The sequence below is a fragment of the Drosophila yakuba genome, chromosome 2R (assembly GCF_016746365.2).
Source record: "Drosophila yakuba strain Tai18E2 chromosome 2R, Prin_Dyak_Tai18E2_2.1, whole genome shotgun sequence".
In the NCBI taxonomy this organism is placed as follows: Eukaryota; Metazoa; Arthropoda; class Insecta; order Diptera; family Drosophilidae; genus Drosophila; species Drosophila yakuba.
The window spans coordinates 3,463,619-3,488,019 of record NC_052528.2 but is presented as its reverse complement, the minus strand read 5'-3'; the positions used below and the strand labels follow the sequence as shown (position 1 = coordinate 3,488,019).

General features: G+C 36.8%; 1 protein-coding gene across 3 annotated transcripts; it reads right to left on the bottom strand.

Annotated features, from left to right (window-relative positions):
* Nucleotides 1-783: 783 nt before the first annotated feature.
* LOC6529200 (cytohesin-1) lies at nucleotides 784-24,401 on the bottom strand. Of its 3 annotated transcripts, none has more exons than XM_002090171.4 (9): nucleotides 24,145-24,401; nucleotides 23,598-23,671; nucleotides 10,394-10,526; nucleotides 3,977-4,075; nucleotides 3,781-3,880; nucleotides 3,529-3,703; nucleotides 2,787-2,992; nucleotides 2,508-2,721; nucleotides 784-2,450 (listed from the first exon to the last, which is right to left on the bottom strand). In XM_002090171.4, exons 1-9 carry the CDS (start codon nucleotides 24,221-24,223, stop codon nucleotides 2,298-2,300), a joined length of 1,233 nt encoding a protein of 410 aa, XP_002090207.1. In that variant the 5' UTR covers nucleotides 24,224-24,401; the 3' UTR covers nucleotides 784-2,297. The 3 variants fall into 3 exon arrangements, with proteins under 3 accessions (XP_002090207.1, XP_015052246.1, XP_015052245.1); XM_015196760.3 differs by lacking the exon at nucleotides 24,145-24,401 and adding an exon at nucleotides 11,654-12,825; XM_015196759.3 differs by lacking the exons at nucleotides 23,598-23,671; nucleotides 24,145-24,401 and adding exons at nucleotides 11,654-12,825; nucleotides 18,876-19,298.

Below are 24,401 nucleotides of genomic sequence, written 5' to 3'. Positions count from 1 at the left end.
TTAAAATATTGTGGCTTATGCAAATAAATATATGAAGAGCAAAAATATGGAGCCTTTTGCTGTTTGACTGCACTTTTTATAACTGGATTATTTGGCTGTATCCCCACAAGCCGCCTTTAATTATTTTCAATCCGAGGAAGCACCATCCTTTAATGACGGCAAATATAAAAGGGGAATCTAGTATACTCTTTTACTGTACGAGTAACGGTTATAAATTACTAGAGAAAACGATAAAGTCAAGTTTCTCGAACGTCAGATACCCGTTACTCTACGAGTAACTACACCAGCGTGTTCACATGAAGTTGTGGCGTTACGTGAAGGAAGACAATTTTTGGTTACCTAGGACATGATTGGTCAATTGTAAGTTAATACTATCAGAAGAAAAGCACCAGCAGAGGATAAACAGCTTAACAGCAGAAGCAGTGAAACAACAGCAGAAAAGTAGAAGGCAGACATTTCTTGAAGACTACGAGATGATCTTATATAAATATGTTAAGGATATTTAAAACCGACGGCGGGAAGAAAGTTGAAAAGGTCGAAATAGTTAAACACACTTGTCTAAATTTCAATTTTACTAAATTTTAACTTTTCAGTGACAAAACGATTTAAGCTAAAAAACTTAGATCACATGTAAATTCCCTTGATATACAAGCAGAAATAATCAGGGGATTCTATTATAAAATTTAAATAATTCACGTTTAGCCAAAAATCTTGGTTACTAAATTGTTCCCCTATCCCGACACCAAATAGTTTTAAATCCCTTAAATTAAATAAGTCCATAAATTAGTTAAATTTTTTATAAACGATATAAAGTATTTCTTGATATATTAATGTTATTTTATGAATATAAGCTGTTCACATTAGTTTTAAAGCGGTAAATATACTCATCTAAACTATTATTACTTCCATTTTTTATATTCAAGATCCCGACATATATTAATTTTGATTTCTGTTTATTGAAAATGTACGCCCAAGCTAGCAAAGACACTAACTGCCCATATAAGACAGCTTTGTAAAACAAAATAGTAATCGAATACAAATAGTACACCTAAATAATGTTGCACGTTATGTACATTGTTTTCGATTAAACACAAGATAGTACACAGCAGTGTAGATATACAAATAAAGCTAAAGTATTTATAATATTGCAAACTTATATGGTACTGCGATTTCTAAATAATTCAAAATTTAAAAAACATTAAGATTAGACGTCCGTAAGCCGTGCGATCAAGTGTTTTTTTCAGTCTCAACACAGATCAAACCATATGGGATCTGCTAGAAGCTCTTTCCTATCAATGATATCACAGCCCAACGACACGCAACTTACTATAACTATATTCTAAGAGCTTCTTATGGCTACTACAAGATTCTTCCTTGTTTAATTTTTGACTTAAACTTTTCTGCTTACACACATTTTTATTAAATTAGGCATGCGTTTCTGCACTTCCAAATATGTGGCGCTTGAACCGTTTCCCTCTTCAAATTAGCAAACATTAAAAAAAATATATACTTCAACTTATAAATATTGTGTAAAGGGGTAATTTTAGCATTGGCTAATAAAAGTTAAGATTCGATCTTTGGCGTAAAGAAACTATGTCACGTAATCAAAATTCTCCCTAAAATCAGATTGCCATCTAAATGCATTTAAGAGTTGTATTTATTAATTTTAAATTTCTTTGTTTAATTATTTTAAAGTTTATTCGCTGTAAGAATTATCTTTTAGATCTAAATAACACTTTTTTTTAGCTGTCAACAATTGTCAACAACATTTGTATGCTATTTTCATTTGCATCCAATAACTAAACATATAGACAATGTACAACGTTTGGCGGCTGGGATATGTTTTTAATAATAAAGGGTTGTGGGACAACTTATGTTATAAAAGTTCAAACCATATACGAAGACTTATGTCTATGATGAACCTAAACTAAAATTTGCACTAAAGAAAATGTGAATAAATGTGTATGTCTACTTTACGCCATTTTCAATTATTTTAATTTTGGTTATTCTAAATTTTAATAAGTTATATCACAACAATAGAGACAAAGTGCGTCGGCGTGTGATGGCTTGTTTCGAGTCAATCAAACAAAATACAAAGACATTATTTGGGATCGGACCAATGCGGAAGGTAAAACAATTACAGGCATTAGTTCATCATGGAAATACTCTCACAACACAACGTATATAATTGGTATATGCATATGCAGTTGTTTAAATAGGGGTAGAGAGCAACGCACGCGAGTACCAGCGTTTTACTGAGATCCAAGACAAAAGCTTCGCAGAGCTTCTTTTTAATATTAACTCTTGCTGAGTGCCTTTTTTTTTCTTTGTACCAGAATGTCATAAAACGGATTATGACTAATAGACTGCGTTAAACGCTTGATCCACTCCTGTTGATCTTCCTCCGTGGCAGCGGACATACGGTACACCGTATGCTTGCCCTCTACAACCTGGAATAGGAAAAAATAACTAATTAAGAAGTACATTCTATTATCCTATATACATACTTTGCCCTCAGAGTCAGTCTTGCATGCCTTGATTATATCAGCACCGCCCGTCGCAAACAGCTCAAAGCAGTGCGGTTTGCTGCGATCGTGAATCTCGCGTACTGATATGTTCTCTAGTGGTATAATACCGCGTGGCTCCTTATCCGTTGTGTATTCAAAATAGTATAAGCAATTGTCGTTCAAAATAAACCAACGTCGTTTCCACGATTTGTATCTTAGCCAAAAATAAAGAGCAATTCGTTGGTCAGTCAACCATCTTGGCATTATTTATCAACTTACCTGCCGCCTTGCTTCCACAGCCAGCCCTCCTTGTCGGGATTGAAGAAGGTGTGCATCAAATCATTGCCATCATCCTGGGGTATTTTAAATGGCTCCGTTCGAATCGACTCGTAAAGAGATTCGAGAAGGCCGCGGGGCAAATCTCCGCCGTTGTTGATGCCCCGATTCATAGATATAAATTGATCAACGGTGGGTTTGTCTTTAACCTGTTGAAAGCAAAATGGTAGCTCGCGTTAAACATAAAAAAAAAGCTTTGACTAATTATATAAATACAGATGTATAACGAATAAAAACAACAAAACTTATTATTTTCAGTTAATTTTCCAGGTTCATATAGGATGTAGTCGTTAAATTTTGATTTAACTACTACAGAAAAGGAACATTAAGTATTTCTTGATAAATTCTTGGCAGCTTTAATTGGAAAAGAATGTCGGGAATTTTGGAAAATGTGGACAAACGGACATACATATATCAAATCGGTTGTGAATACTGGACAAGAAATGTCTAATTAAATGCGATGCAATGAATATACTCTGTTCTGCAAGGTATAAAAACTCTATATTCCTGATGTAAATCTTTATTAGACAAAATATAGTGGAGTAAGCTTTCTGCATTTCTGAAATCTCTACTGCGAACTAATCAAAATGTTGATAGCCGAATTTATTATTTTGGAAATAAACGTTATTCTGATCTCAGCTCGTGAATCCTTCTTTTATCCAAATCAGATTTTATCAGTGCTTACAGATGGATTGTGCAGTGAGGTGTTTAGCATTATAATTGCGAAGCTGAGCACATAGCAAGTATCTGTGTTAGTGAATATATCGGGATTCAGTTGACAATAGCGCTGCGCGAAGGTCTCCATCATGCGATCGATCTTTTGTGCCTCGCCGGGCAACCGAAAAGACCACAAAAATTGTCTGTAGCAAGAAACACGAATGGAGAGGAAAAATTATATTAGCGATAGTGATAACAAAAAGGGTTGTCAGTTACCTACCTAAGGGCTTGTACGAGAATGAGATTGGTGAAATCGTGGAGCGCTACAAAAGCCTTGAGCACATCCTCATTAAAATCGTTTTTTTCGCCGAGGTAATCGCCTAGAAATAAGTTTGTTCTTAAAGTGTCTGTTTGATTTTTTTCATCGTAGGCCATTAAGGCGTACAGAACCATAAATATTAATTACAATATCTTACCAATGGCTGTTTTATTCAGTCCCTCTCCCTTATAGAGAAAGTGGGCAACGTCCTGGGGATCATGACGTAGCAGCCGGTTTTCAACGAGGTACTCAATGCCTAAAAATATATGACAAAATTTTTAAAATATTAAATATAGGTTTCCTAACTGCAGCCCAGCCATTATTACACGTAGAGTAAAAGGGTTTACTAAATTCGTTGAAGAGTTATGTAACATGTAGAAGAAAGTGTTTCCGACCATATAAAGTATATACATATATTCTTGATCGGGATCAATAGCCAAGGCGGTCTGGCCATGTCCGTCTGTCTGTCCGTATGAACGTCGAGATATTTAAAAATGTTTTGATATTTTTTTATTATACCCGTTACTCGTAGAGTAAAAGGGTATACTAGATTCGACCATATAAAGTATATATATTCTTGATCAGGATCAATAGCCGAGTCGATCTGGCCATGTCCGTCTGTCCGTCCGTCTCACTATGGGGCGAACGACCACTTTTTGTGGAATTAATTAATAACTCGAGAACGAAGCAACATATTTAAGTTCTGTTTTTTGATTTATGTTCATGATAAAAATAGTAATATATTTGAAAAAAAAATGGGCGTGGTCTTGCCTTCAAACAAAAAAAAACAACCCACATTTTTCAGTGTACAAAAAAAAATTTTTGATCGAAACAATTTAAAATATAATCTGAAATTAAACCAATAAAGTAAGAAATGGGAGTTGCTTACCTTGTTTTTAAAAAATATCGAAGTTTTACTTCTTGCTTCACAGCTTTTATTCTTAAAAATAGCATAAATATGTTTAAAAACTAATGTTTCCCAAAAAACATAAAATTCAAGGAACTAGAATTTTATTATGTTTCACACCTATTGTTAATCGTCATACACGAATTAAAGCTTTAAAACCATTAAAAATGGCGTTATTTTTTGCATTACTCGTCGTCTCTGTTATCCATTTCTCAAACAATTTGCTGTTTTTCACTTTGAGGTTAGACCCTTAAAAGTTAAATTTTGGAGAAAGTGTGCAAAAGTGTGCATTTATACTAATAGCATTAACTAAGAATTTATAACTCTGCAACAAATAACAGGTTTTAGAGACGGAGTGAGCCGGACTCACTTTGTAGCTCTATTTAAAAATTAGAATACATTACAAAAGTTGTGTTTTATTAGGGTTAGAACTTACTAAAGATTATTGGGACACCACAGTTAATTTTAACATTCGAAGATCACAAACACATATTAAAAACCACAAGGATTCGACTGCATGTTATAAGTACCACTTTTGATAATTTTTTAAGCCCTTTTTGTCACTTCAAACTTGTAAGATTTTTCAGCTATTAACAAAAATTCGGTTATCGGTGTGCCAGCGCAAACGAAACAGCTGACTAAACAGCTGCTCATTGAACAGTGGCGCCCTCTTTTTAAATTTCAAGTACGTAACATGATAGATTGATGTTTTTTTAATACGCTTCAATTAAAAAAAAAATTTTTTAACGACTTTTAAAAAATGGGTTTTTTTCACATAAGGTGGTCGTTCGCCCCATAGTGCGTCTGTCTGTCCGTATGAATCTCAGGAACTACTAAAGCTAGAAAGTTGAGATTAAGCATACAGACTCCCAAGACATAGAAGCAGCGCAAGTTTGTCGATTCATGTTGCCACAAACTGCCATGCCCACACTTTTGAAAAATGTTTTAATATTTTTTCATTTTTGTATTGGTCTTCTAAATTTCTGTCGATTTGCCAAAAACCATTTTTCCACGCCCACTCTAACGCCCACAAACCGCCCAAAGCTGCCACGCCCACACTTTTGAAAAATGTTTTGATATTTTTTCATTTTTGTATTAGTCTTGTAAATTTCTATCGATTTGCAAAAAAACTTTTTACCACGCCCACCCTAATGCCCACAAATTGCCAAAAACTATCAGTGTTTAAGACTCTCCTTCGCTCTTCCACTAGCTGAGTAACGGGTATCAGATAGTCGGCGAACTCGACTATAGCGTTCTCTCTTGTTTCATTTTTGTATTAGCTTGTAAATTTCTATCGATTTGCAAAAACTTTTTGCCACGCCCTCTCTAACGCCCACAAACCGCCAAAAACTGTCAGTGTTGAAAACTCTCTCCCGCACTTCCACTAGCTGAGTAACGGGTATCAGATAGTCGGGGAACTCGACTTTAGCGTTCTTTCTTGTTTTTGTATTAGTTTTGTAAATTTCTATCGATTTGCTGAAAAACTTTTTGCCACGCCCACTCTAACCACGAACCACCAAAAACTGTCAGTGTGGAAATTTCTCTTTTGTACTTCCACGAGCAAGTAACGATTATACCGTTCTCTCTTGTTTTTTTATAAGGGCTTAGTTAGTCTTTGATGTCAGCTGACATCGCACACAATTCACTTTTTTTAACCTCCGGCCACCGACCACTCTTTGCAGAGTGCGCACTGTAGAAAATATTGCGGCCGTTGAGGACAGGGTAACAAAAGACCCGAACACATCGATTCGTCACCGTGCGCAGGAGTTACACCTCTGCCCATCGACGTTGTGGATCGCAAAAATTTGGGTCTCAAGGCATACAAAATTCAGATGTTCAGATTCAGATTCGCCTAAGTATTCTGCCAGCGGCAATCTTCGGATAAAAGCCTTTGACTGTAAACATTTAATTCAAATGTTTTCCTTTGCTTTGCTACATAATATAAAGTATACACATACGTATACTAAAGAGGAACTGTTGAGGCGAGTCTTTAATTCGATATGTCTGCCCAGGCTTATCGTCAGAATTTTAATTTTAATAAGAATATGACACATTAATGCGGCTAATTGTCATCAAGCGCACTCTCTGAACTTACAATCTACTCCAATTCTGAGTCAACACTGTCTTTTTTATTTCGCGAATGGGGTTACAATCTGTCAACTGAAAGTTCTGTCGTAATTCTTGACATTTTTGATGGTATACGTACAAAGGACGTTTAACATACAAGCCCTATTTGTGGGGTTTACTTAAATTGATTTCACCCAAAAATAGAATTGAAGCGTTAGTCGTTTTTGTTCGATTATTTTTTACAACTTCATCGTCATGTGACCTATTGTGGGATTAATGCAACCTTAGGCATTATTGGGACTTGCATACATTCAATATTGCATGAATTGCACAATTTGTCAATCGCTCAAAAGAATCGCTCGTGTTGATTGGTCGAAGGGAATGCTCCAAAAATACGATCGCGGTGCTTCAAAATGTCTAGCAGTCGACGGTATGGGTGTTTCAAGATGAGCCAAATCCAACAAAAGTTGCTCCCGCACGAAGCACTTTCCACGCAAATAATAGCCTGTTTTTTGAGAAAAACTGGACAACCCACAACAGTGGTACACAATCATTTGTTTGCCAGTTGTCCTCCAAGAAATCACGACAAGCAACAGTCAAAGTCGGATCACTCTTGATCACGACAATGGCGAGATCTCGCACATCGACTAAAGCAACAGCGTTTTTGAGCACTCAAAACATCGATTTAATATGTCATCCGCCGTATAGTCCTGAAATTTTGTTTTTCATTTTATTATTTTTATTGCCCATTTCTATCTATTGGCGAAACAAATGTTTAAATGTTTTGTTCTCTAGCTGAGTAGCGAGTATTTAAGTCTCTCATAGCAATCTTTCTTGTTATCAAAATAATGGTTCTTGAAGAACAATCTACGCCAGTAACAAAAGAAAAATGTGTGTCCGTATAAAGCCAATGACCTCCAGTATATTTAATAGAAAAAAAACAAGAGAGAACGCTATAGTCGAGTTCCCCGACTATCTGATACCCGTTACTCAGCTAGTGTAAGTGCGAAGGACAGTTTTTGGCGGTTTGTGGGCGTTAGAGTGGGCGTGGCAAAAGGTTTTGGCGAAAAGATAGAAATTTACAAGACTAATACAAAAATGAAAAAATATCAAAACATTTTTCAAAAGTGTGGGCGTGGCAGCTTTGGGCGGTTTGTGGGCGTTAGAGTGGGCGTGGAAAAATGGTTTTTGGCAAATCGACAGAAATTTAGAAGACCAATACAAAAATGAAAAAATATTAAAACATTTTTCAAAAGTGTGGGCGTGGCAGTTTTGGGCGGTTTGTGGGCGTTAGAGTGGGCGTGGCAGCATGATTCGACAAACTTGCGCTGCGTCTATGTCCCTGGAGTCTGTATGCTTAGTCTCAACTTTCTAGCTTTTGTAGTTCCTGAGATCTCGACGTTCATACGGACAGACAGACGGACAGACGGACGGACAGACGGACAGACGGACAGACGGACGGACAGACGGACATGGCCAAATCGACTCGGCTATTGATCCTGATCAAGAATATATATACTTTATATGGTCGGAAACGCTTCCTTCTGCCTGTTACATACTTTTCAACGAATCTAGTATACCCTTTTACTCTACGAGTAACGGGTATAATAAGAATGTGTAAAGAAGAAACAGACTTGTAGTGGTCTATTTAGGTTCGATTACTCCACAAGATAGCAGCTCATACTATTTTCCGCACCCTACACGAATTGATATAATGGAACAATTGTATACATACTTAGTTCGTTAAAAAGTATGTAACAGGCAAAAAGAAAGTTAGCCAAGTCGAACTTTCCATGTCCATATGAACGCCTTGATTTCAGGAACTTTTAAGACTAGGGATAAAGCATGCAGCTTCACGCTCACACTCTGGAAAAATGTTTTGATATGGTTTTTTTTTTGATGTCCTGAAAATTTATATCGATTTGCCAAACAAACTCTTTGCCACACCCAATCTAACGTCAACAAACCGACCAAAACTGTCCCGCCCACGCTATTGAGAAAAAATGTTAAAATTTGTTTCCCCAATTTTTACCTATATTCCAGAAAATGTTTCATTAGCTGAGTAACGTGTAACTGGTAGTCCGGGAACTCGACTAATAAAGATTTTCTGTAGAGATATTTTAACGCGTAGATTAATATTGATTAGCTAAATAAAAACAATTAATATATTTACTAATACGATAAGCATGTCACAGCCTAAAAGACTTTAACTTTATGGGCGTTTGAAGACGATATAGTCCACACTGTAACGTTTCACTTCAAGCACAATCTCGGCCTAGTAAACTTGATGAAAAAAATATTTATATACTGCATAGTTTACCCTTTAACTCTACATGTAACGGTTAATATTGCAAGAGAACATTATATGATCTTAACGAAAACAACAAGAGAGAACGCGAGTTCCCCGACTATCTGATACCCACTATAACTATTGGAAGTGCGAAGGAAAGTCTTCAACACTGACAGTTTTTGGCGGTTTGCGGGCGTTAGAGTCGGCGTGGCCAAAAGTTCTTTGGCAAATTGATAGAAATTTACAAGACTAAAACAAAAATGAAAAAATATCAAAACATTTTTTAAAAGTGTGGGCGTGGCAGTATTGGGCGGTTTGTGGGCGTGGCAAAAAGTTTTTTGGCAAATCGATAGAAATTTACGAGACCAATAAAAAAATGGAAAAATATTATAACATCTTTCAAACGTGTGGGCATGGCAGTTTGTAGCAACATGAATCGACAAACTTGCGCTGCGTCTATGTCTCTGGACTCTGCATGCCTAATCTCAACTTCCTAGTTTTTGTAGTTCCTGAGATCTCGACGTTCATACGTACAGACGTTCATATGGACAGATATATATACAGTAGAATCCGGTTTTAGCGACTTTCAAGGGACCAACGATTTGACGTCGTTATACCCGGAAGACGCACTAATAGGAAAGTGAAAAAAAAATTTTTTTTTTTGTTTATTTTATGGTTGCCATGTTCGTAATATTTTTAAACATAAAACAAATTAGTTTTTTAATCAACCAAAAAATTTAATCAAATAACATGGTTTTTCGTAGAAAAAAGCAAAAAAAATAGAAATATAACCGGACATCTCATGGAATATAGGCAATAGGCATGTGGTCTGCACACGCACGCTGTAAACATTTTTGTGACGTTGGTCACTGATAGTTGTGTATTTTCTAACAGAGTCGTTTCATGCTTAAATTTGTTGGCATTATTTTGCTGTATTTTTTGTTTGGCACGTCGCAATATCCGGTTGAATTATAAAAAATCTTGTCGGTATAAGCGGTTTGTCGCTAAAAGCGGAGACGTACTAACCGGAGGTCCTTCATATAACTTTGTATGGGGACCAACCAAGCCATCGAGTTTTGGTCGCAATAATAACAGGGCTGACGCTATAGGCGGAGTCGTTATAACCGGATTCTGCTGTATATATGTATATGCCTTCTATTTGTCGTACAAAATATAATATTTTAATATTTCTTGTGCCAAATAAAATTTTCAGGAATTTTTAGTTACAAAATTATTTCGCTAAGAGTAAGAATTCTGGGAACCAATTCGAAATAATGGCTGTAACCGGGTAGTTTGCAACAATTTATTACCTTTTTTGGGGTCCATGTTAAACTTTTTACGGCCAATGGACATCTGTTTATCCTTATTGGAATGCTTGCAGTCATCGGGCACATCCAGCGCCTCCATTTCCGATACAACCTCGCACAACTCATCTTTTATTTGCTAAAATGGTATATTTAAAAATGTAAGAATTTTAATCATATTCTACACAAGCCTAACATAATTAAATGTTTTTAAGATTAAACTCGGCAATTCTAAGTTAAAGAGTGCTTCATTTTCATTATAGACACAGTTCAAATGAAGTCATTTGCGAGCTTTCATATAAGGTAAAAACAAGAGAGAACGCTATAGTCGAATTCCCCGACTATAGTGGGCGTGGCAACATTGATCGACAAACTTGCGCTGCGTCTATGTCTATGGAGTCTGTATGCTTAATCTCTAGCTTTTATAGTTCCTGAGATATCGACGTTCATACGGACGGACAGATGGACACGGCCAGATCGACTCGGTTATTGATCCTGATCAAGAATATATACATATACTGCAAAGAAAACTTAAAATTCTTGTTGGTATATCGAAAGAAATGGACAAAAAAAAAAAATTAAACTAAAACAAGAGAGAACGCTATAGCCAAGTTTCCCGACTATCTGATACCCGTTTCTCAGCTAGTGGAAGTGCGAAGGAGAACTCGAGATCTCAGGATCTTTAGAAGCTAGAGAGTTGAGATTAAGCATACGCTTTCCAGAGACACTAACGCTCACAAGCCGCTCAATCCTGCCCTTTTGAAAAATGTCTTAATATTTTTATACCCGTTACTCGTAGTGTAAAAGGGTATACTAGATTTGTTGAAAAGTATTTAACAGGCAGAAGAAAGCGTTTCCGACATAGACGCAGCGCAAGTTTGTCGATTCATGTTGCCACGCCCACTCTAACGCCCACAAACCGTCCAAAACTGCCACGGCCACACTTTTAAAAAATGTTTCGATATTTTTTCATTTTTTTATTAGTCTTGTAAATTTCTATCGATTTTGCCACGCCCACAAACCGCCAAAGACTATTAGTATTGAAGACTCTCCTTCGCACTTCCACTAGCTGAGTAACGGGTATCAGATAGTCGGGGAACACGACTATAGCGTTCTCTCTTGTTCATTTCTTTATTAGTCTTGTAAGTTTCTACAGATTTGCTAAAAAAAAAAACCACGCCCACCCCAACGCCCACAAACCGGCAACAACTGTTAGTGCTGAAATTTCTCCTTCGGACTTCCACCATTTTTGCCCACTATTCATACCTTTGATGGTCGCCTAAGGTTGACTAGGTTGTGACTCCGTTCAGTATTTATGCAATTTTGCTCAAGAAGCATGTGGCAACTCTCGCACAGATTCGATTGCAGACTGTCCCGCTTGCGGTTATTGTTTTTATTCTTTGAATTATATTTGTTGGTTTTGTATATAATAGAGTTCCGCTCGGACTCACTTTGCAAGTTGGAGCTGTCGTCAATGAAGCGCATGTCGCACGTATCGGGTGTTAGGGGTGAACTGTGTTTCGAACAAGGATAATTTTTCAGAAACAGCTCGGGAGGGTTGACGCCAGTTTCAATTTCATTATTCACGTCTAGCATGCGGCCTAGGAAATTAGAGCGCGTTTTGTCCGGGGATCGCCGTGCGATTATTTCACCATTTTCATTTAATAGCACTTCGATGGGTCGCGTCACAATTAAGGTTCTTGTTGTCGTTGTGATGGTTGTGTTCTTGTACTCCGTCCGCCTGCTAATGAGTTCCGTGTTAGGTTCATCGCAGGGCAGGTGCTGCACCTCGGTGACTTTCGAGGTAACATCGCTACAATTTACGGTTTGAGTGCTAAATGTTGGGCTAGCGGGAGGTGGGCTATCCGGCGCTAATTTTGTGATATTATATGTGGCTACACTAGTGTATGGAGCAATGGATGGGGAACGGGGCTTGGGTGGTGGTTTCAGCGCGATCTTAATGTCCGACTTAGGCGTGGTTATAGGATATGTTTCTATTCTGTCCCCGCTTTTTGTGATTAAATTGCAAGAGCAGCGAACGCAAATGCTGCTAGGGCTACTATCACTACGACTGTCCATTTCCACTAGAAGTTTACGATTGTCTTTAAAACTAGCAGACGATACATTTCCGGTGTTGATGTAAAAAGTGCTGTTGCTTCGCCGACTTTCAGGGAACTCCACTCTTAAACCATCATCGCAAACCACCGTCGTCGCGGATAGGTCAAAGCAACTCCTTTGCAACGCTTGCTTTTTGCCAACATTTTCTCCGCCTCCCAAACCGGAGGAGCACTTCTTGTTTTTGGGCTGCCGACGAAGCGAGGAGAACCAGTTACTTATGCTGGGACGCCTCTGGTGGAGGGAGGCCATCCTTCTTGCACAATTGCTTACTTCCTCAGAAACAAATGCGACACTTAAGCATGCCTCTCCATAGTGCCTCGCTGAAAATTGTATAGATCTAAGTTTAAGAAGATCTTTTTGGTGCAACCTTTTAAGGTAGTCAATTTACAAGTACAATTGCGTGTTTTTGGTTTTCATACCCGTTACTCGTTGATTAAATGGGTATACTAGATTGTGCAAAATTTGTATAGGGTTAACCTATCAAAAGACTACTCAAAGTTTACTGAAGAGATTCGTCTCCGTACTGCACCCTAAAACATTGTGTCCGATCAGAACTGGTCTCCGTTATTTTTATACCCCTTACTCGTAGAGTAAAAGGGTATACTAAATTCGTTGTAAAGTATGTAGCAGGCAGAAGGAAGCGTTTCCGACCATACAAAGTATATAAAACCGAGTCAAACGGGAAAAAAAATAATTTTGCAAATCGAAAGAATTTTACAATACTAATAGAACATTAAACAAGAGAGAACGCTATAGTCGAGTTCCCCGACTATCTGATACCCGTTACTCAGCTAGTGTAAGTGCGAAGGACAGTTTTTGGCGGTTTGTGGGCGTTAGAGTGGGCGTGGCAAAAGGTTTTGGCGAAAAGATAGAAATTTACAAGACTAATACAAAAATGAAAAAATATCAAAACATTTTTCAAAAGTGTGGGCGTGGCAGCTTTGGGCGGTTTGTGGGCGTAAGAGTGGGCGTGGCAAAAAGATTTTTTGCAAGTCGATAGAAATTTTCAAGACCAATACAAAAATGAAAAAATATTAAAACATTTTTCAAAAGTGTGGGCGTGGCAGTTTTGGGCGGTTTGTGGGCGTTAGAGTGGGCGTGGCAACATGAATCTTGCGCTGCGTCTATGTCTCTGGAGTCTGTGTGCTTAGTCTCAACTTTCTAGCTTTTGTAGTTCCTGAGATCTCGACGTTCATACGGACAGACAGACGGACGGACAGACGGACATGGCCAAATCGACTCGGCTATTGATCCTGATCAAGAATATATATACTTTATATGGTCGGAAACGCTTCCTTCTGCCTGTTACATACTTTTCAACGAATCTAGTATACCCTTTTACTCTACGAGTAACGGGTTTAAAAATTTCAAAACGTTTTGTATGGGCGTGGAAGTTTTGGAGGGGTTTGTGGGCGTTAGAGTGGGCGTGGCAACATGGGTCAACAAACATGCGCTGCGTCTGTATCTCTGGTGCTTAATCTCAATTTTCTATCAAATAGAGAATAAAACAAGAGAGAACGCTATAGTCGAGTTCCCCGACTATCTGATACCCGTTACTCAGCTAGTGTAAGTGCGAAGGACAGTTTTTGGCGGTTTGTGGGCGTTTGAGTGGGCGTGGCCAAAAGTTTTTTGGCAAATAGATAGAAATTTACAAGACTAATACAAAAATGAAAAAATATCAAAACATTTTTCAAAAGTGTGGGCGTGGCAGCTTTGGGCGGTTTGTGGGCGTTAGAGTGGGCGTGGCAAAAAGTTTTTTTGCAAATCGATAGAAATTTTCAAGACCAATACAAAAATGAAGAAATATTAAAACATTTTTCAAAAGTGTGGGCGTGACAGTTTTGGGCGGTTTGTGGGCGTTAGAGTGGGCGTGGCAAAAAGTTTTTTTGCAAATCGATAGAAATTTACAAGACCAATACAAAAATGAAAAAATATTAAAACATTTTTCAAAAGTGTGGGCGTCGCAGTTTTGGGCGGTTTGTGGGCGTTAGAGTGGGCGTGGCAGCATTATTCGACAAACTTGCGCTGCGTCTATGTCCCTGGAGTCTGTATACTTAATCTCAACTTTCTAGCTTTTGTAGTTCCTGAGATCTCGACGTTCATACGGACAGACAGACGGACAGACGGACAGACGGACGGACGGACAGACGGACAGACGGACAGACGGACGGACAGACGGACATGGCCAAATCGACTCGGCTATTGATCCTGATCAAGAATATATATACTTTATATGGTCGGAAACGCTTCCTTCTGCCTGTTACATACTTTTCAACGAATCTAGTATACCCTTTTACTCTACGAGTAACGGGTATAATTATCTTTCAAAAATATGTTTATATGTGTTATCTGCATTATCTTCACATATATTGTGTGCTAAACATTGCATATGCGTAAAAACACCAGCCGTGCGAATTAATAGTATATTATTCAGTATATTATTCTTATATTTATTCACTTCGATATCATATCTTTTGCATGTTCAGCATATTCATATGTATGTACGTGTGGCGAGTTTTCCTGTTAAACAACCAATTTAAAGCAAGTTGGTCTGGGAAATACCTATTTCCAGCAACCAATAAATACTTCTGTCTAACCGATAAAAATATTACTTATTGCTCGTAGAATAAATGGGTATACTAGATTGGTTAACAAAAATTTAACAGAAAGTAGGTATATATATATATTCTTGATCTAGATCGCAAGCCGAGACGATCTAGCTATGTCCGTGTGTCTGGACTAATATTCTTTCGTTACTATACTTATTGAAAAGTATAACGTATAATGTATATATATTCTTGATCAGGATAAAAAGCAGAGTCTGACCATGTCCGTCTGTACGAACACCGAGATCTCAGAAACTATGAAAGCTAGAAAGTTGAGACACACACGCAGGTCTATGCCACGCCCACCCAAACGCCCACAAACCACCCAAAATTGTCACGTCCAGCCTTTGAAAAATATTTTCATATTTTTTCACATTATTGTTAGTCTAGTAAATTTCTCTCGATTTGCCAAAAAACTTTTTGCCACGCCCACTCTAACGCCCACAAAAACAAAATGGTTAGTTTTAAGAGATGAGCAACGAAATTATTCATTTGTAAGGGTGGGCAAACTATAAAAACCATTTTTAAAGGCAAACGCTAAGTGAATATATTTAGTATTAAGAGGTAAGCTAACTAAATTAATTAGTTAGGAGTGAGAAGGTGAAATTTTGGAAATTTCATATTTTTAAAATTGGACATGGTCAAAAAAAATAATAGGAGCGAAAACATGGGCAAACAATTCCAGTTTTAAAACGTCAAGTTTATATTTTTCCGAACAAAAAAAATTTCAAAAGTGGCACTTTTGAGCGGTTTGTCGACGTTAATGTGGGCGTGGTAAAAAGTTTTTTGACAAATCGATCGAAGTTTACAAAATCCATAAAAAATGTTAGGAAGGCGTGGCAATTTTGGAAAGTTTGTGGGCGTGGCAATGTTCTGAAATTAATTACAACAATTTAGATTCACTGCATTCATTGGAAATTACACTAATATATTCAAACTGCGCTAATAATAAGTTTAAAACACGCTCTGATTAAACATTAGTGTTCTTATTTGGACTATATTCTACGTACATTTAGTCATACACTCTTCAAGACTATTTTCTGCCTAGAAAATTTTTGTTTTGGCACTTTAGTTTTAATTGAACAAGATAACAGTTTCTGTGAAAACAGATTTCAAATATATTTGCCGTCACATTCACGTCATGATGTAAATTGTGCTTTGTTTTGATGCTAGTTTTAGCAAAACAATATGAGAGTCCAGTCCAACACAAATCCGTAAAATATTTATTTTTACACTCCCATGCCACGAAATTATAATACTTTGGGCAACGTGCCGCTTCAATACCAGCGAATAAATTTGGAATAAATTGTAAAAGGTTAATTACATTATTTTCGCACATACTATAAGCGACCAAGGCGCAAGCCAACGCAATGCAATCGGATTGCTTATGTTGGTTTACAATTGATGCCCGGCTATTCTGGCTTTCAGAGCTCATGCAAATGATGCAGGGGGTGCCTTGTCCGTTTGGTATAAAATTGTTTTCAGCAAAAAACGAACAGACGCACAAAACAAAATGATTATTGGAAAGGACAAAAAAAAAGCTCATGGAATCTACTGAACTTAATGCCTCTAGCGTCTGCACAGCGAAAAACTCTTGCACTGCAGTCGGATGACCCAATATCTTAATTGGACGCATCCGCATTGGCTCTGATTATATACCAAGAAAGGCTTTTAAGCCGTACTTCCTGCAGTTCCCTGCGCATACAAAGATAAGATTGGCGATTAAGCAAAACAATGTGTCCGCAAATTTAGCACTGAAAGTGAGTCATAGATATGACTGCTGTTACACGGTAGCATAAATCTAAAGTCAACCAGTGTAATTCCAGTAGCAAGTATTGATTTTTGGTTTTCCTGTTAAACGGTGTAACTTAAAGTTTACTGGCCGCACTATTTACACTTCCAACTATTTAATTTTATTAGTACAAAAAAGTAATACAGGCTGTATACTGTACAATGGCCCAAAATAGACACAAGCTGACAGCGTGCGCCATTTTCATTCTTGGCACCATCGGCAAAGAGAGTAAAAATGTATGCCAGACCAGGGGACTCTTAACGTCACAATTCCCTTTTTCTGACCGGTCGGTAGAAGTGTTTGTGGCAACTTCATTGGCTTGATTTCTATACAAAATTAAAAAAAAAAAACAAGAAAAGAAGGTTGATTTTGCAAGCAGAAACATAGATAGATTTGGAAGAAATTATAAATTAAAATAAACTGGTGCGTACTGAGAAAGAACCCTTTCTAATAAAAAAAACAATAGTGAATGTGTTGAAATTTTGTAATTTTATTGTGTTTCAAATTTTTATCGATTTGTCAAAAGCATTTTAATAACGCCCACTCTAACTCCCACAAACCGTCTAAAAATGCCACGCCAAATAATTTTGATAATTTTTAAATCTACCCGTTACTCGTAGAGTTAAACGGTATACTGTTTTGTTGAAAAGTATGTAACAGGCAGGCATCTCTCTTGTTTTATTTAAATTGAATTTTTTCCCAATTGTTACCGATATTCCAGAAAATGTTTAAGTTCCTCGTTCGTACTTGCACTTACTGAGTAACCGGTATCGGATAATCGGGGAACTCGAATATTGCATTCTCTCTTGTTTTTTTATATTTTTTTTTACAGTCTTTATACCCGTTACTCGTAGAGTAAAAGGGTATACTAGATTCGTTGAAAAGTATGTAACAGGCAGAAGGAAGAGTTTCCGACCATATAAAGTATATATATTCTTGATCAGGACCAATAGCCGAGTCGATATGACCATGTCCGTCTGTCCGTCTGTCTGTCCGTCCGTATGAACGCTGTGATCTCAGAAACTACAAAAGTTAGAAAGTTGAGATTAAGCATACAGACTCCAGAGACATAGACGCAGCGCAAGTTTGTCGATTCATGTTGCCACGCTCACTCTAACGCCCACAAACCGCCCAAAACTGCCACGCCCACACTTTTGAAAAATGTTTTGATATTTTTTCATTTTTGTATTGGTCTTGTAAATTTCTATCGATTTGTCAAAAAATTTTTTGCCACGCCCACTCTAACGCCCACAAACCGCCCAAAGCTGCTACGCCCACACTTTTGAAAAATGTTTTGAAATTTTTTCATTTTTGTATTGGTCTTGTAAATTTCTATCGATTTGCCAAAAAACTTTTTGCCACGCCCACAAACCGCCCAAAGCTGCTACTCCCACACTTTTGAAAAATGTTTTGAAATTTTTTCATTTTTGTATTGGTCTTGTAAATTTCTATCGATTTGCCAAAAAACTTTCTGCCACGCCCACTATAACGCCTACAAACCGCCAAAAACTGTGTTTAAGACTCTCCTTCTCCCTTCCACTAGCTGAGTAACGGGTATCAGATAGTCGGGGAACTCGACTATAGCGTTCTCTCTTGTTTTTTTCTACAGTAAGCAAAAATATGGTTGCACACGCCCAACCTAACGTCCAAAAACCTCCCGAAACTGTCACATCGACACTTATAAAAAATATCATAATTTTGCAAAACATTTTGACAACACCAAAAATTCAGAACCGGTTGGCATCAAAGCACGAACTAAACGAGCAGTATGTACAGATAAAATACATAGTAGCGACATTACGGATGAACAGTAAGAAAATCAAAATACATTAGTATGTGTCTGGTTGTGTAGCGGACACTTGAACATATCAATTTATATTTAATATCATGCGTAATAAGTGACGCACATTGTTTTGTACTTGTAAATTGCTTGCACAAGATAAAAAGTAGAAACTTTTTAATGCATATTTACATGTAATATTCCGATAATTCAGATAGATTGCAATTTATTGCGATCTGCACTGTCAAGCGTCTTCTGGGTGAAAATACGTATTCTTTTCGTTATCAGCACAACCAATGAGATAAGATAAGATGTCACTTATATCTGCTATCTCTTATCTTTTCCATATCAATCAATTTACTTAGTACACATGTCCAGCGAAAATAAATCAAAGGTTATTATTAAATATTAATTTTCGAATATTTTGTAGCAACGCTACAAACAACAGAAGCTGCGTACTAAAATATATTTTTCATTCCACTTTTTGTATGTGTGATTCATAAAATTGCTGGCGCTCGAGAAGTGAAAAGAATGCGAACAAAAAGTATTAAAAAAAACGCGCACTCCGACAATTCCGTATCCGTCACCTCATCATTTTGCGAGGGCTCCCAGACTCAGACTGAGAGAGTAACGCTTCCACCGAGGAAGACCCGAGTGGCATACAGTTTACTAGCAAACGCTCACAACAAGTTGCTCTAAGAGCATAAAAGAGCACGATGGGCGTACTCTTAGCGTAAAGAATATTTTTCACATACAACAGCACATTTCATAAACTAAGGGGGAACTGCCTTTAGAGGCTGCACATACATATGTATGTAGGTCTTTTTTGTAGTCGCTTTGTGGGAAAATGAAAACCGTTCATTATAAATCCATATAATATTTATTTAAGGTAGAAAAAAGGATACAATTGTAATTTAACCTATTTAAGTCATAAGTCATATCGCAACTGACCTACAAAAAAGATAATTGTTTAACCTTTCTAAAAGGTATTTCCGCTCCTTTAAAGCCCTAAATTGTAAGTAGGAGACTTATTTAAATATTTATTAGCAATTGAAAAATAGCTACAGTTGTTCTATTTATTCTTATCTTAAATGAGGAACTTTATTAAGAACGACAAAATTAGGCGAAAAATAAAAATGCACCACTTTATGAAAAATACTTAAATGTTCAATTTTAAACTTGATAGTAATAAATTCACTTATAACAAATGTTTGCGTATTAAAACTACACCCATCCCACTAGTTTAATATTTGGTAGTGTATCCATTATTAGCAATAACAGAAGAGCAACGTTTTGGCATGGAATCAACTCGATCCTGGCAGCGTTTTAGGGATATTTTGCTCCTTAATCCTTAATCCTTAACTCCTTAATTATAGCCCAAAGTAATTCGTTGTTAGTTGGCTTTGAAGCTAAAACTGTTTTTGCCATATCCGACAAAGGATTTTTGGTGGGATTACGGCCAGGGACTGGGCAGGCCACTCCAAAACAGAAACATTTTTATTTTAAAACTTTTCCTTGGCTTTCTTACTGATGTACTTGGGGTCATAGTCTTGTTGATAGTACTCGGCAAAGGGTAGAATCACCGTCACCAATATATCCACAAACACATGTTGATCCATGATGGTTTTTATCCAATGTATTGCCCCAACTACATAGTACAAAAAACAAGCTTATAACATTATACTGGTTCCTCCTTGTTTAATTGTTTCTACTGTGTAATTTCGGTGTTCTTAGGGCGCCTTACATACGACCAAGATCCATTGCCACCGAAAATAACAACCTTGCTCTCATCTGACTATAAAAAGTTCCTCCATTTTTCGCATGACCAATTTAAATGTTCCTTGGCAAGCCTAATGCGCTTGGGTATGTGTCTCCCATTTAAAAGAGGGACTTTCCTTGCACTACCACATTCCCTTAGACATGTGTGAACTGTTTGCACTGTTGCGGATATGTTGAGATCCTTTTTCAGTTCGGTAGCAGCTTTAAATGGTTCCTTCTTGCTCTCGGGCACTAGTCTTTTGAAGAGATGGGTGCCCAACGATTGATTTCTCCCACGTTTTTCGGAATTCTCGTTGTAGGTGATTGCATTTCCTATCATTTTGTTTCAGCATTGAAAGATTTGACCAATATTTTTGTGATTTCCCTTCAGAAATTGGGCTTTTGATCATGTCACGTTTATCTGAAGTGCAATGCTTTCCTCGTCCCATTTTAATATTTTTTTTTAAGGTGTGTTTAAAAAATAATGTTGGAAATAGGAATACAAATGTCAAGTTTTATAACCATGTGCTTTTTACCAAAACAAACCGCCGACAAGTATTGAATATTTGAAAAAATCGATAGTGGTGCTATTTTTGTTTCCGCTTCATTTTAGACCTTGCCGCCCAAAAAAAATTATAAAACTTCATATATTCATTATTTTCATTCATTCATTCATTTTCATATCTAGCATTATGCGAAAAATCAGTATTTTGTACTATCGGAACCGCAACGTTAATTTATTTGATCGAGAATAAAATACGTTATGGTGCTGCTATTATTTTTTTCGCAACTGTATATACTTTATACTCTACGAGTAACGGGTATAATAATAAGGAGACATTTGCTTTTTATCGTTCCGAAACACAAAATCGACACATTTTTTTTTCGCGTTAGTTTTAAGCCCGAAATTATAAATATACGAGTACTATACGAGTACTTCTTTAAAAGACAAACAACCAGTTTTATACCCAATACTCGTGGAGTAATAGATTATACTAGATTCGTTGAAAAGTATGTAACAGGTAAAAGGGAAGCGTTTCCGATTTTGTAGAGTATACAAAATCAGGATCTCTTTCGCAGTCGATCTGGCCATGTCCTTCTGTCTGTCCGTATGAACGTCGAGATCTCAAAACCTATAAAAGTTATATGGTTGATATGCAGATTCTAGAGATATAGACGCAGGGCAAGTTTGATTCGTAATGTTGCCACGTCCACTCTAACGCCCACAAGCCGCCTTCACTTTTAAAAAATGTTTTGATAAATTTAATTTTCTTAATTAGTATTCTCTATCGATTTGCCAAACAATTTTTTTGTTAAGCCCCCTTTAACGATCACAAACCGCCCAACACGGCCACGCTAACACTTATGAAAAATATTTTTATTTTTTCGTTTTATTATTTTTGTTCCTTATTTCTACCGAACATGTTTAAATTTCTTGTTCGTACTTGCACTAGCTTCGTTAGTTAAATAATGTGTAAATAAAAAAGGATTTAAATGGGTAAAATTCAGCGTTTTTGACCTTATTAAGAATATAAACTAAATCGGTGCAGAACAAATAAAATGCCATATTTACCATATTTATTTCAGGTAGTCGGGGAACAGAAGAGTAAATATGGGACAAATTGTCAAGTGGATATCTAGGTAGAAATAATAAAGCGTGATATTTAGGAGTTCAAGGAAACCAAATAGTGTAGCAACGGAAATTTGGTGGAATCAGCCCATATTTTGAACATATGTATATGTGTCGACATAGGACAAGATAACAACATATTGTCCCAGTAAAAATAGTTAAAAATTATTAAGGAAGATGACGTTTTAACGTTATCAATAACTTGAATGTTATTTTAACCCTTTTACTAATTTACTTCAATTTAAGCAAAAGTTTTTTTGTAAGAATTATTTATTTAATTGCTACGTGCTACGATACACACATACAAATTTATTAATGACTTATTAATACACTCACCTTTACATTAGGTTTTTTCACAATCTTACGATATAACAATTTGAACATATCACTGCAGTAACAAAAATGATAACTGTTTATAAAACAAAACAAAAATTCGTGCACTTTAGATCACGATTTTTGGTACAGACTCGAAGAATAACAATCACTGCACGTGAAAAATCTTCAATGCGCTCGGCGTTGGCTGAAGAGACGTACGACGCAGTTTTCTTACTCTGGCAAACCGTCATTAATGACTAAGAGAGAATCGTGCAGAGCAACGCGCCATATGAGCTCAAGGAAGCCTTGAATATTCTAAAGGTGCTAGTGGAATATGAACGAATTCCAGAGGATCAGGATATAAGAATCGCTTGTTTAGACTGAGGTGCAGTTTCTTTTAATTTGTATCGTACACCTGTACAATTTATATACAGTGTTTTTTTAAATCGAGTAAGAAATTAAGTAGAATTGGTAATTAAAATTTGATGTCTTGACTATTAGTAGTCTACCAAAATTATCACTGTGGACGGCAGCACAAAGAAAAGTTATTTTCAATGAGTCTGGTGAAGGGTAATATCATCAATAAAAAATATAAAACATCTTTTGCTCAAATCCGACGTGGCAAAAAGTTTTTTGGCAAATCGATAACAGTTTACAAGACTAATACAAAAATCTAAAAATATCGAAACATTTTTCATAAGTGTTCGCGTGGCAGTTTTAGGCCGTTTGTCGCCGTGGCAACATTACGAAATAAAATTGCGCTGCGTCTATGCCTCTAGAATTTGTATGCTTAATCCCAACCTTCTACCTTTTATAGTTCCAGAGATCTCGACGTTCATACGTACGAACAGACAGACGAACAAGGCTATTGATCCTGATCTAGAATATACTTTATAAGGTAGGAAACGCTTCTTTCTGCCTGTTACATACTTTTAAACGAACGTAGTATACGCTTTTACTATACGAGTACCAGGTATATAAATTATGAAAAAGGAATGCAAGTTTCAATTGTATAATAGAACTGCATGGATGTTCTAATTTTTTAGGCGGCTACAAGTATATAACAAATATAACATATTAAATCGATACACACAAATATATTATAGTATATTATATGTAGTTGAAGCTCCACTAAACACTTATACTGTACTTATTTTGTACTTATATCTGTTGTTTTACGAGTCACAGTCTATTTTTTTTGTGTTACTTACCTGTATTTCGAGCAAAAGTTCCTGCTTCTTGCGGCGCAGCTCAATCAGCAGTTTTTGCTGCTCTTGTGTTAGTTCTGCAAGAACCAAAGGCGAATCAATAATAATTCAGCTATTTTGTAAACTGTGACGCTGAACAACAGTAAAAAAAAACGAACACACTAGAGCAGCATTCCAGAAACACACCTTAAAGAGCTGACAGAATCTCGTGGGCTACGTCACAAGGTAAGGCCAATAAATAAACAATTGTCGCTTTGTCACTTATTTCCCTTAATCAATAAAATCACAATGGATTGCAAATTGTACAAATTGTCTTATTCGCGTTACCAAAGCTCTTCGGACTGAATTCTTCTGAAGTTCATAAAATAAGAACGCATACACTAACACTGCACCTAGCACACACGTACGAATATGGCTTGTTGCTTCTCCTATATTTTAGTTGTGGGTATCCTTATTTATGAATTAAAAAAAATTAGCATCAATATAAAAAACCGTATTCTGTATATGCTGCACAATATCCTCTGGGAAAGCGACAATATCTGCTGTTTACCTGGCATTGAGAATTCACTGCGCCCCTTTGAAATGGCTCCGTACGATCTGTTGTCGAAATTGTCCATTGCGCTAATCATCGCGGAGCTACTAAGCTACTACACACACTCTCGCGCGCACGACATACACTCTAGTTGTACATTTTTCACCAGCAGTTGGCTAATTTGAAAGGCGTTTCATTGAACAATCTAAGACGAGCGGATAATAAACAAATCAACACCAAAAAAATTCTATCGCCATTTTCTTTCAGCTCTCCAC

Coding starts and splice junctions, on each gene's coding strand:
- LOC6529200 (XM_015196760.3), bottom strand. CDS start 12,754: ATGGCCTCCCTCCACCAGAGGCGTCCCAGCATAAGTAACTGGTTCTCC. Junction 4,076..10,393: donor TAACATGGACCCCAAAAAAG/GTAATAAATTGT, acceptor ATATATTTTTAG/GCATTGAGTACCTCGTTGAA. Junction 2,722..2,786: donor CTGTGGAAGCAAGGCGGCAG/GTAAGTTGATAA, acceptor TTTTTGGCTAAG/ATACAAATCGTGGAAACGAC.